The sequence below is a fragment of the Mus caroli genome, chromosome 13, assembly GCF_900094665.2.
Source record: "Mus caroli chromosome 13, CAROLI_EIJ_v1.1, whole genome shotgun sequence".
NCBI classification, from domain to species: domain Eukaryota; kingdom Metazoa; phylum Chordata; class Mammalia; order Rodentia; family Muridae; genus Mus; species Mus caroli.
The window spans coordinates 54,253,601-54,272,151 of record NC_034582.1 but is presented as its reverse complement, the minus strand read 5'-3'; the positions used below and the strand labels follow the sequence as shown (position 1 = coordinate 54,272,151).

Sequence of the window (18,551 nt, the reverse complement as noted above, 5' to 3'; positions counted from 1 at the left end):
GAAGAAGGGGAAGAAGGGGAAGAAGGGGAAGAAGGGGAAGAAGGGGAAGAAGGGGAAGAAGAAGGGAAAGAAGGGGAAGAAGAAGGGGAAGAAGGGGAAGAAGAAGGGGAAGAAGGGGAAGGGGAAGGGAGAACTGTCCTGGATTTTTAAGTACATCAATTTTTTTTCTAAAGAAATAATTTACCCTTAAACTAAAGTAATCATGTAGGGAGTTCCTAAGTAACATCAGTGATTGATTCTATGTTGCAAGTAAACAGAGCCTTTCCCTGGAGTCTAAACAGGCTCACAGAATGGCTCAGGCAAGGCTGGCAATTAAGTTAGAGCTGAGGTGTTTTTGTTTTTGTTTTTTTTTCCTGACTATGTAAGTGAGCCTGAAGGATGCTTTACTGAGTCCAAGATGGCGGCCCTAGATAAACAAACCCCACATGTTTTCTACTGCTAGGAAGTCTACTTACTGGTTAGGAAGTGTGGGTAGCAGAGCAGGGAGAGGAGAGGTGGAGGGAGGATGGAGAGAAGGCAGACAGAGGGGAGTGTACACTGTGGCTGCTTAGGTGGAATGGCTCCTGATGCCTGCTAGTGCAGTCCTCAAAGTGGCTGGCAATGGCTTGGTGTGTATGGCACAGAGGGCTTTTCCATTTCTAACACAGAGGAGTGAGGAGTAAGTGTCTGAGGTGATGCATGGGCTAGCTACATCAATCCAGTCACAGTATGTCATACTCATGGATTCTTATTATTATTTCTAATTCTTTGAGAACTTCAAAAAACATATTTTGAACATATTGACACCCAAATCTTCCCCACTTACTCCTCTAAGCTCTGCCTCCCAGGCCTCTCCCCCTCTACCTCCTGTTTCTTTTATAAATTTAATAACCCACCAACTGGTTTGTGATGTCTCTGGATATCCACCAACGGAGCACAGTGAGCCCCATTGGACATGTATCCTTAGAGAAAACTGACTCTTGCTCCCCGACAAGCCATCAAGTGTCTATCGAGCAAGCCATTCTAGCATGTCCATTGGTCAACATTCTAGCGTGGAGAGGGAAGGGGTTCAGGACCCACCCCACTTCTAACTAAGAAACTATGAATGGTTGTATTTGTGTATTTAAATGTCACACTATACTCCATGAGTATTTATCACTAAATTAAAATTTAAAATGAAAAGATAATTTCTCTTACATAGCTAATGGGGGAAGACTGTTTGTTCTGCTTCCTATAAGAACAGTACCAATTCCTTCAACATTCATATGCCTTTACAGCATTATGCACAGAGTAAGTCTCCTCTGCCCTCATACAGACATACACAATGTGGGCATGAAATTAAGAAAGACAGCTGGGGAGACAGCTCAGTGGAGAAGAGCACTGGCTACTCTTGAGGAGAACCCAGGTAAGTCTCCAGTCCCCACCGGGCAGCTCACAAACATCTATAACTCAGCATCATGGGACCCAAGGCTCTCTTTGGGCCTCCACAGACTCTGCACACAGGTGGGAAAGGTACATGCATGCAGACAATCGTAGTTTTTTGAAAGGTATGAAGAGATTTGGAAAGTAAGTCAGCTTGTGAGACTGAGTTAGACTCCCGCCGCTAGACAACAGGAAGAGGCCAGTTCCTTCTTCAGAAATACATTTTAACTGCTGCTCAACTTTCTTTTTTCCTTGAAATTATCAAGGATTGGTAAGTATCGACAACTTATTTTTTTCCTTTAAAATATCCCATGAGGTCAGTTTGAGGCCATGGGGAAGAAAGTTGAAAGTTTTCCTGTAAACCTGCTTTCTCTGATCCCTTTTGCAAGGCTTCCAGTCCCTCTCCCACAAAGATCTAACAATGCTCTGGGCTCATCCCCACAGCAAATTCATCTCCGAGCTCTTCAAAATGTCTTTTTGTTTTGTCAGTGACTTACTGATTCTATAAAGTTAAAATGATATGCCGAAAATGTCACACTACAATTTTCTCACGTGTCTTTATTCTGTGGATCTCAGAATAAGACGAGAGTATTTCACACAAAATTAAAAGAGAGAATGGGAGCTAGCTGCACAGAGCCTAAAGCAGCTAAGTTTAAAGGCAGACAGAGTGGAAGTGCAAAGATGGGAAATCTGTTCATGGCTTGGAGCAGGGAGAGGCCTTCTGGAGACATGTGGCTCAGGTAGAAAGATTGAAGGTCTATCTCTGTCAAAAGGCAACATTTTTGTTTAATAATAATATTACTGGAAAGTTAAAACATGCCGATGTAGTGTTCACACCTGTAACCTCATCACTTGGAAGACTAAGGCCAGGTTTGCTGAAAGTTAGAGGCTAGCCTGGACTACAAAATGAGACTCTATATCAAGCAAACTAACAAAAATTTAAAAACAATTTCTTAAAAGCAAAAGACTATGAAAGCATGAATGATATTATAACCAGTAAAAATTAACATATAAAAAGTATTGTAAACATATACAGCAATAATAAGTGTATCATTTCTTCTTATTTTTCATATGATAAGGATTCTTAACAGTACTAATTAAAATATCAACTTAATCTAAACTAATAAATATACAGAATTCTGACCGATAATTTTCACTATGGCCAAAAAATAATGAAAGAATGCCTTTTGTGTTGTTGCTAGAAGACCCTGTCAGTAAAAACTTATTTGTGTAGCTGCTCACATTCGAGCTACGTGCTTTCTCCTCTCAACCACCCATTTCCATTTATCTCTATGTTTATATATAAATTAATTTTCTGAAGTTTTGATTAAATTTTGAGTGCCCAAAAGTGTCAAGTAAACAACTCATTAGCAGTAAGAAGAATACGTAGCAATTACTAAACTCTGAGAATCCTTGTGTCTCGCATAAAGAAGTTATGTCTATTAGGTGACTCGTCTGCCTAGGGCCTTGTTGAGGGATAGATACTGTATTCGGATCTGACCCTGTGAACCACAATGAACCTTTTATGAGTTGATTGTCTCAGGTATTTCATGAGAGCAATAGAAAGCTACTGTGGTGGCTTAGTCATCAGGGTGTGGTACCACTTGAAAAAGCTTAGTAGGTGTGGTCTTGATGAAAGAACTGTGTCTTTGAGGGTGGGCTTTGAGGTTTCAAAAGCCAAGCCAAACCCAGTCTCTGTCTCTGTCTCTGTCTCTGTCTCTGTCTCTCTCTCTCTCTCTCTCTCTCTCCCTGTGAATCAGGATGTAACTCTCAGCTACTTCTCCAGCACGCTGTCTGTCTGCCAACCTGCTGCCATGCTCCCACCAAGATGATATTGGACCAAACCTCTGTAAAACCAAAAGCCAGCCTAAGTTAAATGCTTTCCCTTGTAAGAGTTCCCTTGGTCCCTGGTCAATTGTGACCTCAGGAAATATGCAGAACAAGATTGGCGTTGTGACTTCCCTGTGGAAAAAAAGAAGCAGCTCTGCTCTGGTTATCTACACAGAAGTAAAGCTATGGCTTTTTGATCATTTGCATAATGCATGCATCCTGCGAGATAGAGACAGTTATATCTAGGAGCGGGGAACAGAGTGAGAAAGAGTGATAGAGAATTTCTATTTTTGAATTACATATTCCTAAGCCGAGTGGAAGTCTGGAAAACAAACTTTTGTTAGTGTTCTAATTTTAATCCACTGCTGGTTTGGTTTTTTTTTTTTTTTCTTCCAAAAGAGAAAGATGCATGAGGAAAAAGTTTGTCTTTTCAGATGTTTCTATTGACCCTGTCTCTGGCTTCACTCACATGTTGTCCTCTTTTAAAAGTGGATCCAAATATGTGTTAAACTCAGGCTCCTCAACCTTCTGGACTGTTCTGAGCTCATAGAAGGCAGAAACTGTCAGTGGCATTAGCTTTAGCCCTACTGTGCTTAGGAACATTTTTAAAAGAGTGGAATTCTTGGTATTGAAACACATTCTAGATAATTTTCAGAGCGATCATTTGAGTGCAGAGAAGAGAACCGTGGGCCTCTGCTCTCTGCGGATCTTCTTTCATCTGTCTTAACTGGAAATCTGGAAGTTTCTGAGATCAGGAATGATCGAATGCAAGCTAGAGGCGAACACATGGAACCTCTGAGCCACTGGGGCTGTGAGAGAAAACTGCCTTTTTCTCATGACTTCTGCCATCTCTTAGGACCACTAACAGACTTCAACCTGGAGTCCAAGGGATGCATCCGCCCTGAGGGAGAAACACCCTGTGTGTGCATTTTCATCAGAAGTGCAAGCAGTGATCACATGGATCCCCAAGACCGCTCCTCATCTACCATCCATACGGTGTGTGCCAAGCTGGCTAGCTCCTCCTAATTTTATTTTTCCAGCCCTGCCTGTGGCCCGGCTCCCAGCATAGAACACCCTCTGAAGAACCAGCAACCCAGATGCCATGGGTTCGTCCACCCCCTTCATGTGTATTTCTACAACCTGGAGCAGAGGGGCCAAGACGCCATGGGAAAGCCAAGTAAAAGTGGGTCAGTGGGAACAGGAGAGCACACACTCACTGCACATTCATGGTCCTGTTGTTGTTCGTTAGCAACCAGCCACTTTGAAAATTCTTTGAGAGCTGTATCATTGAAAACTAATCAAAATAAAGTGGAGGCAGCCTTTAGATGAAAATGAATCAAATTATAACTACAGAAACCTCAGTGTAGTGACAGATGCAGGTAGACTCACAATGGGTTTTGTTTATTTGTATTAATTATGCATGGGAATATCCCGGTGCGCATGGTCAAACAGTGATAGAGTAACCTTTTTTTTTTTTTTTTTTTTTTGGAACTCTTATGCTAATAATAACTAAACATTTAACAGAAAAAAAAAGTCACCAGACAGAAATAAACAGGAGAAAATGGAGAGGAGAAAAAAAAAAACCCTACCATTTGACATTGTTATTGTCACGGGTCCAATAGCCTATCAGACATTAGCAACAAGATGCTTAAACTGTAGTAAACAAGCAAGAGTGAAATATAATTTCTAGCTTAACAGAGAAGGATAAGCCCCTCTGCCAGCTTCAGTCAGGTCTGAATGAAGACACAAGCCTCAAAGCTCTTCAAATCAACGATATTAAACTGTTAGTTCACAAGTCGAAAGCTTGTACCGCAAATTGAAATAGTTGACATGCAAGATAAGTCAGGTTCCCCTCTGAGTTCCTACATTAGAAGAGCGGTAGCCAGGGTGGTGGTATTGAAAGGTAGCATAGACCGAGTAAGGGAAAGGGCCAAGTGGGCGGTGGCTAGGCCAATGAGCCGCTGCCCCCGGAAGGGGTTAATATGGGCTTTGTGGAGAAAGTTTATGAAAGAGCTCTCCTGCTCCACCCTTGGGCTTCCTAACTAACCACTTGGCTTGATATCTCTCCCTGTTCCACCTTCTGCTGTGTATGATAAAGGACTGGAAGAGGCCTCACCTCGGTAGAGGTGTCTACTTCTGAACCTTGAGCTGAACAGACCTTGTGTTTATACACAGACCAGAGCTTGAGGTATTTAGTTATTTCTTTTTTTTTAATATTTTTTATTACGTATTTTCCTCAATTACATTTCCAATGCTATCCCAAAAGTCCCCCATACCTCCACCCACTTCCCTACCCACCCATTCCCATTCTTTTGGCCCTGGCATTCCCCTGTATTGGGGCATATAAAGTTTGCAAGTCCAATGGGCCTCTCTTANGGCTGACTAGGCCATCTTTCGATACATATGCAGCTAGAGACAAGAGCTCCGGGGTACTGGTTAGTTCATCATGTTGTTCCCCCTATAGGGTTGCAGATCCCTTTAACTCCTTGGGTACTTTCTCTAGCTTCTCCATTGGGAGCCCTGTGATCCATCCAATAGCTGACTGTGAGCATCCACTTCTGTGTTTTCTTAACAGCCATGAAAAAAAACGACCACAGCTGAGATGGGCTCAAAGCCCTGAACGCCCAAAGGTGCGCTGGCAGCTGTCGTGGTCCTGATCTCTGCAAAGACTATGCAGTCTCCCTATTGCTCCTGAGGAACTCTGACCGGCACACCATCTGACTACTTCAGGAGTATAACGTTTGCGCAATCTTCCCGTTTTAGGACATATGTTTTGAGCATGACCCTCACTCTAATGGCACTGAAACTGCATTAACTCACATTAATTTCTAAGCACCACCTTTTGCTCAGTTTTGTTTGCACTTGATCCATGAGCCCCATCTTAATTTCTAGATCCCCAAAGATGGTGGTGGACTCAGCCTCTGACTTGTTAAGTGGGAACCTCGGGTCGGGGGGTCAATCTGTACGGACCATACCACAGATTGACGCGTGGCTGAAAACAGAAAGAAAACAAAGCCCATCTGCTCCAAACAGGAGCAGGAGTGTCTTGAGACAGCATTGTAAACGTACTTTTTATCTATGTTTAGGACTAAGACAGCAAAACGCACCATAGTAGTTATTGCCTGGAGGAAGTCATTGAATGCCACTCTCAAGGCTAAGCAAGTTCTTCCTCCTAGCTCATTGAGGATGTTAGGTGATTATCATCTGTTATCCATTTAAACCACTGTTTGTTCTAGTTCTGGGGTTTCTGTATGGAATACAGCCTTGGAAACAAATGTCTCCCTTTTCCTTTTCCTTCCATTGCACCGCTGGAAGAATAGGTTGCCATTTATAGACACTTCCTCTGTCCATGATCATTCCTGGATAGTATCAAGAAGGCTTCCTAAACTACACTCCCAGGATTCCCAACACTTCTAATGAAACTCCCAGAAGGGCCTGAACATAGCCTTTCTCAGAAGAATCCACAGATGAAAAGCCTCCCATTAAACCCTTCAAGAAAGGAGATTCAGCCTCGAGTCTGATGCTCTCCAGCGCAAGCACGCTCACAATGTCTCCAAGGAAACAAAGCACCTGGCAGGGTGAGACCAGCAAAGGCCCATGGTAGGTACCCAGCACATGTGAGCAGACAGCTAGTCTAGCCTGCTGGCTTGGGAAGAAATGGCTGGGTTCGGTTTGCATGGCAACCCCACAATGTTACAGTAGGAGAGGGATGTGGCAGCCCGGAACTCATGACAAAGAGTTAGTGATGCTCAGGGCTTGGGCAACAGTGGCATGAGGCGCCCCTAAAAACATTCAGATGACAACTTCCCGATCCACACCGACCCAACTAAAAAAATTCTGGGGGAAGCCCTGCAATCCTGGTTACTCTGCCGGGCTCTGGCACTCGGTTAGAGAAGCCAATTTTACAATGACTCCAGTCACTACGTACATTCCTTCTCCTAAGCCTTATTAGAGCAAAGGAGCTTTTCTCCCAAGGAAGACACACAGTCAAACAAGACTGGAAGAGTTCTATTGTGTCGCATCTGAATTGATGACAACCGAGAATCCCTATTACGGTCACCAAAAGAACAAGGGAGGCAACATCAGAAAAGACCATCCATCCCGGGCCCCTGAGGTAGAATCACCCACAGACCTGATCCTCCACACAGGTCACCACCAAGTCTTCTTACAGTTTTCCACTCTAGGCATTTACAGTACTGAGCTGCCAGAGACCATACAAACTACAATGATCTCATAATAGTTGATGTATGGACTTAAATATCACAGCAAATGCTTCAAGGTCCCCAGAACTCTTCATTTTTATACAAAAGCATTTGTTTGGGTGTCTCCTTATCCCTGAGCCCCAAACACAAGTTATTAGCTTCAGAAAAGCATCAGTTATCTGTTTGAGACAATACAGTCTCTACCTCTCAGACCTGAGATACTTAAATAAAAACCCTTGGCACGCACAGCCTTGGTGTGCCATGGTGGCTTTTCTTTTTTTGCTTCTTGACAGCGTTTGTTGCTCACTTTTCAAAAACCGAGAATACAGAAAAGCAATAGCAAAAGAAAGGAGGTGACAGGAGACTTAGAATCTCAATGTACAGCAGAAAGGAACACTCGTGCCCATGGCCATAGACTCTCCTCTCCCCTGTGCCTCACCTGTCCATGACCACAGCAGGAGTACACAAGCGCTGCCCCACCCCTATCCTGCTGAGTTAGTCCACACTCAAGAAACCAGTCCATGCCTCCTGGGACAACAGCACTCACTGGAAAGCAGGAAAGGTTGAGTAATCGTGGGTTTATTCTGTCTTGATGTGTAGTATCATATCCTTGCTGCTATTTCTCAGCCTTAAGAACCAGTCATCATAAATCCAGCCACTTCCTCCTTCAGTGATAATTAGCATTAGTCATGAGCCAAAAATGAGTCCACTTAAGAAGCAAAATAAGCATGCTTCTGCTTACCTTTCATGCCAAACTTGGAATGTCTCGCCAACTTGAGCAGGAGCAACATCACCAGCAGGCAGAATCCCACCACAGATGCAATCACCACCACGGCATAGACCTGAGGAGAGAGAGAGAGCCAGGCCTGATGACCTTGCGAAGCCATTCCCAGGGATGACTGTGGCAGGTAACATTTCCTGAGCCCTTGCTATTCACTCTCATAACCCTGTAGACACAGCAGGTCACTTTAACCTCGACAGCCCTGTAGTGAAACAGGTAAGTCCTATTAGGTGCTGACTTTCCAAAGGAAGAAGCACTTGAAACTTATAAACAGATGACTCGCTTCTGTCACAACCCCCAAAAGAAGATAATGGAACTTCGTATTCCCTGCCGCCACTGCTCCTCTGGCTGCATTAGGAGCATCTTCCTCTTTGAAGGACATTGTAACCTTGTTTCAAGGACATTGTAATGTTGTAGAAACAGAGACAGAACAATGTAACACACAGTGGTGCCTTTAGGCTTTGATTCCTCCAAGTATCCTAGTTGGCTTTCTGTTGCTGTAATAAACACCAAGACTAAAAGCAACCTAGGAAGAAAGGGTTTGCTTCATCTTATAGTTTACCTCGAGCCTGAGGCAGGAACTGGGAGGCAGAGACTGAGGCAGGGAGTGTGGAGAAATGGCTTACTGCTTTGCTCCCACCCATGACTCTGATTTTTGTCAAATTATCAAAACTTAACCAGCACAGTAAGGGTCAGCGAATTGGCAAACTTTTGATTGTAATCTATCAGACGGAACTACCAGACTGCCACACACACAGCCTTTGTTGCAAGAGCTCACTCAGCTCTGCCAGGGTAGCTTGAAATGAATGTACAAGGCCATGTTCCAATAAAACTTTATTCATAAACACAGACGCTGCCCTTTGACAGTTCTTACCAACTCCTGTGTTAGTCACTCTGTATACTAACCCTTAAAATGGTATTTTGGGTCCCTGTAAGGCAGTGGTTCTCAACCTGTGGGTCATGACCCCCTGGGGAGTTGATTGACATTTTCACAGCAGTTGCCCAAGACCATTGGAAAATAGAGATTTACAGTATGATTCACAACACTATCAAAATTATAGTTACAAAGTAGCAACAAAAATAATATTATGATCAGAGGTCATCACATGTAGAGCTCTATCAAGGGCTGCAGCACTAGGAAAGTTGAGAATCACTGCTCTAAGATAATCATCAATGTTTCATACCGAACTGATCCTGGCTCCTGTTTCTTTGAAAGGTGCATTTACCATTTTGCTCATGAATAGGTGGATCCACAACACTAGTCAAGACCGGTGTTGATAAAGGATAGACAACATCTGCCAGTCTGAGATCTTAGTCTAAGGCCATAGCTCTCAGCAAGGCATGATGCTGTCGTTGGAAGACTGGAACATCAACTCTCCAAGGAGCAGCTGAGTGTCAGGCAAGTCCTACAGTCAGGACAAAGCTGAAGAGACTCCCAGTAACATACCTAATGAGTCCTGATAGAAGTCTTTGTGGTGTCTAGTCTCTAAGATAGGGGCATGTACTGTAGCGTAGCATACCCTGACACAGCAAAGTATAGATAGTTCAAACAGGACTTGTCTCTGAGTGTGAAATTCAGATGTGCCTCTCTGCTTCTCATAACTTCCATGTTTAACAGTTTTCTGCCTTGTGGATTATGCATCCTCATTGAGTTCGCGTGGAAAGTGAACATGGAACAGTGGCTACCGTAGTAAATAGCGCCATAATTAAGATGATGGTAGTACAAATGAAGGTACTGTCAAAACTAAAACTCAGGAAAATAAATAAGTAAACATCCCAAGGTCACGCAGCTTGGAGTCTAAACCGGTCAATCTGGTTGCTCAAATACCTGTAATTTATTCACAACTTAGCATAGGATTCACAAAGAAGGCAGGAAAGTAAGACTCTGGGCTAATCCCTCTGTGGTCTCATTGTCTGGTGTCAGATAAGAACAACCTTAAGTCAGTTACAAAAGACTTCAAGGGCACTGGCAATGGCCATGAGGTGCAAGGCTCTAATAATGGACCCCGCAGCTGCTTTCCTGTTCTTTGGCTCTCCCAGTACACCTGAAAAACCTGGGTCTAGATGCAGCCTCTGTGTACTCAAAGTGACGGCAGACCGCCTTGAGCTAACCAAGTCCATTGCCCTCAAGCATGCCCAGCCTATCCACACTGTATGAATCACTCATGTGTTGGTGAACCCGTAGCTTTCTTACTCATAAGAAACAGTCATGGCCTCACAGAATTTATGTTCAAATTGTCCTTATTTACTTAATAGTGACCACAAGGGAAAAATGGATACTATGTTGTTGTTATATTTGTTACTTTTTTATTAGTGTTTTTAATCTCTTGCCTTGCCTAACATATAAAACAACATTTACTATGTGTAAGTAGAGAGAAACCTGCCAGGTTCCTGAATCCCAGCCAGGCTTCAAAACTACCTGAAATTTCAAGCATCCACTGGAAGTCTTAGAATGTGTCCTTTTGACTAAAAATTGTGGTGACTGGGCTAGCGAGATGACTTGGTGTGTAAAAGTACTTGCCTCGTGCAAGCCTGCTGACCATGTCTGATCCTTGGATACCACAGCTGAAAGCGACACACTTAGGCGTGTACATGTCCAAATATATATATATATATATATATATATACACCCATCATTCAGGTGCACACTATTCAGGTGTGGCAGTGGGAAGAGAGATGGCTGGATTCGGGGTACTAAGGAATCAGAGCTCATAGGACATGCCGTGTGAGAGGAAAATTCAACATGAAGCTGGGCTTTGACCAGAGCAGTTACCAAACTCATCCCACCATGGAAGCCTAGGACCAGCAGATCCTTCAGTGGCAATTCACTATAGAATAAGGCTAATTGCCTAGGACTATTTCAAGACCTCCATTAGCAGCCTGGGCCTCCCAGTGAAGCACCTGCCTCATATTTCCCAGTTGCAAGCTCTTCTTTACACCCCAATACCCCTCCTATTTCTTCCTGCTTAGGTCGATCACCCTGCACGGACCATAGCCGAATACCACTTTACCTCCAGAGTCCCTGTCTAAAAAAGACAGGCCTGGTTTTCCTTCCCCACAACATTCTCTAGAGACAACTGAGTTTCTATAGCAGACACCCAAATTTTATTTTAAGAAAAGAGATGGATGTTAAAATGTGGTCCCTGAATATAAGAACTGGCTTTCTGATTTCCCAGTGCTCAGGTTGTAAAGGACAGATATTTAAAAGAATAACGGCTATTGGAATGGATGCGCTATGGGGCTGGGACCGTGCTTAAGAACACCGGTTGCTCTTCCAGAAGACCCTCATTCAGTTCTGAGCACCCACATCGGCTGCCTCAGCACCAGGAAATCTGGCATTCCCTCTGGTCCCTGCTTTCTCCTAGCTTTTGTAGGTGTGCGTTCACACAGACACAGAAATAAACTAAACTATGGCTCTGAGCCTGGCGGAAGAAGATCTAAGTTCACTAACAACCTTCTGTTAACTCCAGCTCCCTGCGATCTAAGGATATGACACCCTCTTCTGGCTGCCTTGGGTACTGCACACACATGGTGCACAGCTACATATTCAGACAAAACACCCACACACATAAAATAAAAATAAATAAAATTAAATATGTGGTGCACTACCAGAAAAATCATATAAATTAGAGGTTCCATGGTCTCTACATCACTGTTTCTCAGCCTTTTTAGTAGACCCTCCGATCTGTGATGGCCTGCTTACATCGGAACAGTAACTATCTTATGCAAAGGGTGACAATTTCTCTGGCATATGAACACCCAGAATGGTCAGAACCCTCGCAGGAAGTGCCTGTGTACCCCACTCACCGAGAGATGCTCCCGATTGCTTTGGTCAGCAACATCCGTGGAGGGGATTTCATTACTTTTGTTTGTAGTATCCCCGATGTCAGTTGGCGTGGTCCAGTCTTGAATTGGAGAGGAAGAGAAAGAGAAAGAACAGGAAGTCATTGCTAGGCTGCTGACATGCACAGGACTACAGTGAGACCAAGAACAAAGTATAAAACAGGCCCAGAGAATCTGAATCACTGTCAGACAGCCTGGCTACTCAGTCAACGCCTGGAAGGCCAGCACTACATAGACTGAGCAATGTATTCAGTCTCCACATCTCCAGCACCGTATTGCTGGACACTCTAAACGGGCTTGAGGTTTCTCCTTTGCCCTTAAAACTACCCCTATATTGATGCAACCTTTAAGCAAACAAGAATGGCCTTTGCAGGGCAGATCTGGCTGCCAGTTTTAAAGGAGAGAAATGTCAGCAGAAGAGTGAATGATGGGGCTGGGGCCACACAGAAGCCATCAGCACCGCATGACAGGCCAGACGGTAAGGCAGCACTGATTTCTGGGTATGGGCATCTCTTTGGAGAGTAGGTCAAGGGCCTAAGATTCGACCCAATAAGAGGATCAGTGGAAACTTGGGTTCACAAAGGAATTTCCAGAATAGCTCAGACATACCAATATTCCATGATGAATAGGCCAATATAATAATTAATCGTACCAATGTGGCTTTATGGCCACAAATCTCAAAGCCAGTCACCATGTTCTAGATCAGTTTTAGTCTACGTGGATTAGAATGGAAATGATCAGCTGTTTCTCATGGGTAATCGAAGTACTTATTCTTGATACTACATATCACAGAAAATTCTTAGCAAGCTGTCTGCAGACAGTGTGGCTTATAAGTGCCTGTGTCTGGGTTCTAACTGGGAATAGGGCCATCTTCATCACAGGTTCTGACTGGGAATAGCCCCCCTCATCTTCATCATGGATTCTAACTGGGAATAGGACCCCTCATCTTCATCACAGATTCTAACTGGGAATGGCACCCCTCATCTTCATCACAGATTCTAACTGGGAATAGGACCCCTCATCTTCATCACAGATTCTAACTGGGAATGGCACCCCTCATCTTCATCACGGATTCTAACTGGGAATAGGACCCCTCATCTTCATCACAGATTCTAACTGGGAATAGCGCCCCTCATCTTCATCCAGCAAATGCAGCTTCATCAGCTCAGCCCCAGCAAGGGGAAGTCCCCATGCTGGGATCATCCCGCTGGCTTCGGGGCAGGCCATTCAAACCACGTTTTTATTAGCAGCGTGTTCCTTTGAATGCACGTGAAAAAAATGACAGAAAGGGCATTTATTTTCCGTGTTTGTTACTGTGTTCCTAATGCCAAAACTCGCATTTTTAACGATGTTTGTTTGGAATATCTTAAAACTCACTGATTTCAGACATAAGCAGACATCATTTATTTACTGGTTTTCCTTTGTAGTATAGCCAAGGAGCCATTCAGAATTTAGACCACTTTAAATGTCTCTAGTTTTAAACCGTGACATCTTAGCCAAAAGGCCCACAGTGGAATCTGGGGCCACTGGGAAGATGACATTTTTAAAGTATTGAAGTTACTGAAAAGAAATTCCAAACATAATTTTAAAATGCAAAAAAAAAAAAAAAAAAAAAAACCAAATCACTGTTCAAACTTCATGCTGCTGTGAGGTATAATCCGAAACACGTTTTTCTTAAAGCCCTAGCAGGTTCAATAAAACATATATAGAATCACCTGCACAAAATCAACCAAGCCACAAATTAGATGAAATAATGGGTTAGCCTGGATACACAGGTAAAGGCAGCATAATTCCTAGTTAAAATTAGCTGGAGTTAAATACACATATAATAAGCATAGGATAGTCTATAGGGAAAGCATGTGCAATGGTGATCTTTGGTCATTGATGGTGAGGGTCACGTTACAGACCCAAGCAGGCAGGAACATCAGATAGTGTCCGTGTAAGTGAAAAGCTAAAGGGCAAAGGTCTTTTAAAATACAGTGTTCTGACTAATCTAACTCTAATCATCTGGAGTTTTAGTCCCAATCTGAAACAGATCCCATCACATCTGTAACCTTGGTAGCTCTAGAATCGCAATAGTTTGGAAATCTGCTACAGACCCTTTGTATCCATCAACGCACCCTTGGCATTTAGTCAGGAAGTAAGGGCCAGCAGCTAAACCATCATTATGTAGCCTTTGGATCTCCCTCTTCCCTGTTCCTAAAGGACTTCACTTTATTTAGGTTTTTTTTAGGTCCTCCGCCCCCAGGAAAGTTGGCCTGCCCTCCATGGATGGGTCTAGTAACTCAGGGCTACGCAATCCTGCTTCTCTGTATGAGGTTAGAGGGACCATGGGTCTGGGCCAGTTGCACCACAGCATTGGCTCACACCACCAAGAAGACCAGCCGCAACAGAGCTGGTCAGCAGGGGTAAAATGTGCAGCAGAGACTGAGGGTCTTGATGGCATAGCCCAGTGCCCTTCTAAGCTGCCCCACATAAAGCCCTCACTTATTAAGGATGTTCCTGCCATGAGCCATCTTTTACATTATACAAGAAAAAATTTTCATATGTGTTTCCTGCCGTGGCCTGAAGGTGATCCACCTCCTCTCTTGGTGGGCATGGCTCTTAAACAGGTAATTAGTTCCCAATTACGGAAGCAAAATGTCTCTGAGAGCAGAATGGATTTACTACTTCCAAGAAGAGAGCCTCAGAGAGAAAGTGCTATTTACAGGCACTGTAAATATCAAGGGAAAAGAGCCATCAATACTGGGTGATACTTGAGATGTTATTTTGGCTCATGTAGCACTTGAAAATGTGTATTTAACTCAGCTTACAGGTCTTCTTTTAGCTGATTTATTTCATTATGCACAAACATTTCAGAAAAAAAATATAGAATGAAGAAACATGATCTCTACCTTCATAGAGGACTTCAGGGTAATTTGGGTTTGTCTCTGAAAAGCAAAACACATTAAAACCATGTAAGTACACATTTTAGAGTTAACGACTGCTTAGCTGTACTGAGTGAAATATGTTCTATACCCCCTGAAGCTTTTATAACCAGGAAGGCTGCCCTGCAGCTCCCAGGACAGGTGCATGAGGGCAGGGATTCTGGTTTCCCTACATAGCAAGCTGTCTCTTTCTTCTTCTACCAAGTCTATCCCCTACCCCACCCCACCCCACCCCAAAAAAACCAGTGAGAAATCACTTATCTGTTTTGGGGGAAAACATTAGTGCAATTTGGCCATTTCTCCTTGTCCAGTTTCCACGACACCACTGGCTATAACTATAGTTTGGATATTTTTATGTCAAACATGGTAATTTCCATAGCATTTTTATCATCTATGATATTTGGAGTTCTGCTGTGTATTCCAGAGCCATTTATCCATGTTATCAGCCCTCTGCTCGAGCAACAAGAGTCCTAAGGCTTCTCTGTCCTAACAGCGCAGAAACAAAGTGTGCCTCCCCACTGAAGGCCCTGGCTGAGGGGAGGGAGAAAGAAAGTTCCTACAGAGGTAAATATAAAACAGATAACAGCTTACTTGTGTGGCTGTACAATTGTCAACTTGATCTGAATACCTCACTGTGAGGCATTTCTATACAACTTTTAAAATCTAAAAACATATTTAAAATGTTCAGATTTGGTGTCCACAAGATTGGTGAATTAAAGGTCTGCTTCCAGGTCCCTGAGCACAGCTTCCTGGGTCTACTGGCAAGTGTGCTTGGAAATGCACTTCGTCCTAACAGTTAAGTGACTGCCAAGGTACCCCCCACAGTGCTGCCCCGTGCTTCTAGTCTCTGCCCATCAACAGCAAGACCTGTGGCTGTGAGGCTGGTTCAGTCGTCACCTCACCTCTGAGCCCCGGCGTCAAAACAGACATCAGCCAAGTTCAGCGCCCAACTTCCCCAGCAAGTAACAACCAAGGTTAGTCTAATCGAGCAAGCGAGTGAAGATGGCCCTAGTGTTCAACTAGACTTGTGATATACTTCAGTAAAAGAATTTCTGTTTCAGAGAGCAAAAATTTAAGTGGACACCTGTGTGCTCCAAATCAAGACTGCTGCCTAACTTTCATTGGAGTCTATGTCAACAAGACCACTCAGAAATGCTCATTATACAACCCTCGAAGTCACCTATGACCATACTGTGCTAATTCATATAAAAGCAATCATCCAAGAAAATTTCAACTGTATTTTGGTGACTTTTATCACTGCCAATATACTTTTTGAGTAGGTTTGAAATACAATATCAAAATACCTATCCTTAGCATTGCAGCACTGTGCATAGCGGCTGCCCTGCACGTAGTCTGGGGACCATTTCCTGACTTAAGTAGTGAGAAGCTCAAGGGTCATGTCTCCTGATGCCACATGTAAGACATGAACTGGTCCTCTCAAGCCTTTTCCCTTTGGGAAGACCCCCACAGCATACGCTGTCCCCCACAGTGATGGCCTTGAAGCCCTGCTGAGGGAAGGTGTCACAGCCCTATGGGAGCAGGTCCCCTCTGGCTTCCCAGATACCCACTGTCTCAGACCTGACACCCTTTGCTGTCTGTTCACCCTCCTCTCGACCCATAGTCTCGGTCAGCCAGGGCCTCTGCCCTCCAACATTAACCTCAGGTGGCCTTGGTAGCTTTCCCAATCTACCCTAAGCCCTTTTCCAAGCTCTGCCCATCCTTGCCCAACTCAGCATGGCTCCACCACCTCCCTGAGCACACTCTGATTCAAGACTCCAAAATGAGACAGGAGGAAGGACCAGACTGTCCAGACTCTCACTGGAGAATAGAATCCCAGCTCAGAGGTCATGGCCTCAGACCAGATGGACCAAAACCATTCTGTTCTTGTATGGATGGAAGACTCTGAGAATGCTACTTTCAAACCTATATTCAGAGGTCAAAGAAAGCAAGAGATGTTGTTTTGCAGTCAGCTTGGTACATAACTTTATATGTGAAAAACTCAGTTTGCACCAGGGTTATGAACCATCCCAGGTAACCAGGGATGAAGCACATCCCTGAGATAATGGACTTTCAGTTTCAAAGCTGGAGAAGTCCCGGAGGAGTCTATACAGTTAACCGGGGACCAAGGTTTCTCCCCGGATGTGGGACTTGTTTTGAAGATGCTGGAAAAGTTGGTGTCTTCACATGCTCTCAAATCCTCGTGGATCCCACAAATGGGAGAATTTGGTTTATAGTGCCATTTGATTTTACATGTAAAACTCCATTTTTAAAAGGTAGAATTCTTAGTCATGTTTATTTGGACCCGATGTTTCAATGGCCACCATGACTATGACATATATCCGACTTGATAAACCTCATGATAGAATAGGAGTACTAACAAACACTCCTCACACAAAGCACTTAGGAAGATCCAAGCACATGATATAAATTCAACACATCAGGATTTTGTGTAGGATCATGAATCAACAGTTAGACCACAACCTAGAAGACAATTCACTTTTCCAGACCCATCATGTCTTTGCTATCAAGATCAACCACAAAACATCAGGTTAGGCCATACTCAAACTTGCTGAAAAACAGTATTCTTTTTCTGACTTCCTTTTCTCAGGTATGAGAGAAGAATCGGCTCTGTGTCTCCACCTTCAGGCGTACAGGTCAGGAAGGGATGATGGGACTGGGCAGAGAGACGGTGCGACAGCAACAATCACCGCTGTGGTTTTTGTCCCTCCCATACACATGCAACCAGACCTAATGCATCCCATGCCACAACACAGAAGTGGGCATGTGAAACACGTGGACCCAAGTTCACAAAGCACAGGGACAGACACAAAAGTAAGACAACAATTCCTCTTTACACTTCTGACCATGGCCAAATTTTAAAAACATTCCACTTTTTTCCCCCTATGTTATAGACTCCCACTCTGTATCTCTGGCTGGCCTGCAAATTGCTAGGTAGGTCAACCTAAGTAGATCTACCTGCCTCTGCCTCCTGGGGGCTGGGATTAAAAGCACACACAGCCAAACCTGGGTATCCCACCGTCTTGTCTTTAAGACTATTTTCTAACTGGCTCCTTTTACTGAAATCTAAATGATACAACACGTAAAGTCAGGATCACCATTAAGGACAAGAGAGTCAAGACAAAGTGAGAGTAATTCTACCTAAGGATGAAAAAGGACTGCCCAGTTGGCCCTTGTGGTGGGATTGGAAAACATCCTATGGTTTCTTTGAACACACCCTGGTCCAGCCCATCGAGCAGGAGATAATCTGATATGGACATGGGCTTCAAGATCTAACATGGAAATATGGGAACCCAGGCACTCTCTTTCACCCATTGGAGCTCTTTCACCCTCCATGGCCACTCCAGTGGCATCAAGGTCAGATGCTGGTGTCCCAAGAGAACCTGAAGACCAGGGACGAGCTTTACCAATCTCTTGGCTGAGAGCTGTCCCCTAAGGAGAGTCCTCAGGTTCTGTGGGCACATTTGCTTTGTTTAGACTTGATGGATTGCTTTCATGAGTTATGGGAAGAGGTTGTTGGTCCAGGGTGGCCTGGTACTTCCAACAGGA

General features: G+C 43.9%; 1 protein-coding gene across 6 annotated transcripts in view; it reads right to left on the bottom strand.

Annotated features, from left to right (window-relative positions):
* The window catches only part of Ntrk2 (neurotrophic receptor tyrosine kinase 2), a 315,292-nt gene that overhangs the window by 231,645 nt on the left and 65,096 nt on the right, over positions 1 to 18,551 (bottom strand). For all 6 annotated transcript variants that reach the window (XM_021180131.2, XM_021180137.2, XM_029468409.1 and 3 more), the window contains exons 10-12: positions 14,952 to 14,987; positions 12,022 to 12,119; positions 8,176 to 8,275 (exon numbers count right to left, since the gene is read on the bottom strand). In XM_021180131.2, coding sequence (XP_021035790.1) covers positions 8,176 to 8,275; positions 12,022 to 12,119; positions 14,952 to 14,987 — 234 coding nt within the window. The remainder of the gene's footprint in view (positions 1 to 8,175; positions 8,276 to 12,021; positions 12,120 to 14,951; positions 14,988 to 18,551) is intronic.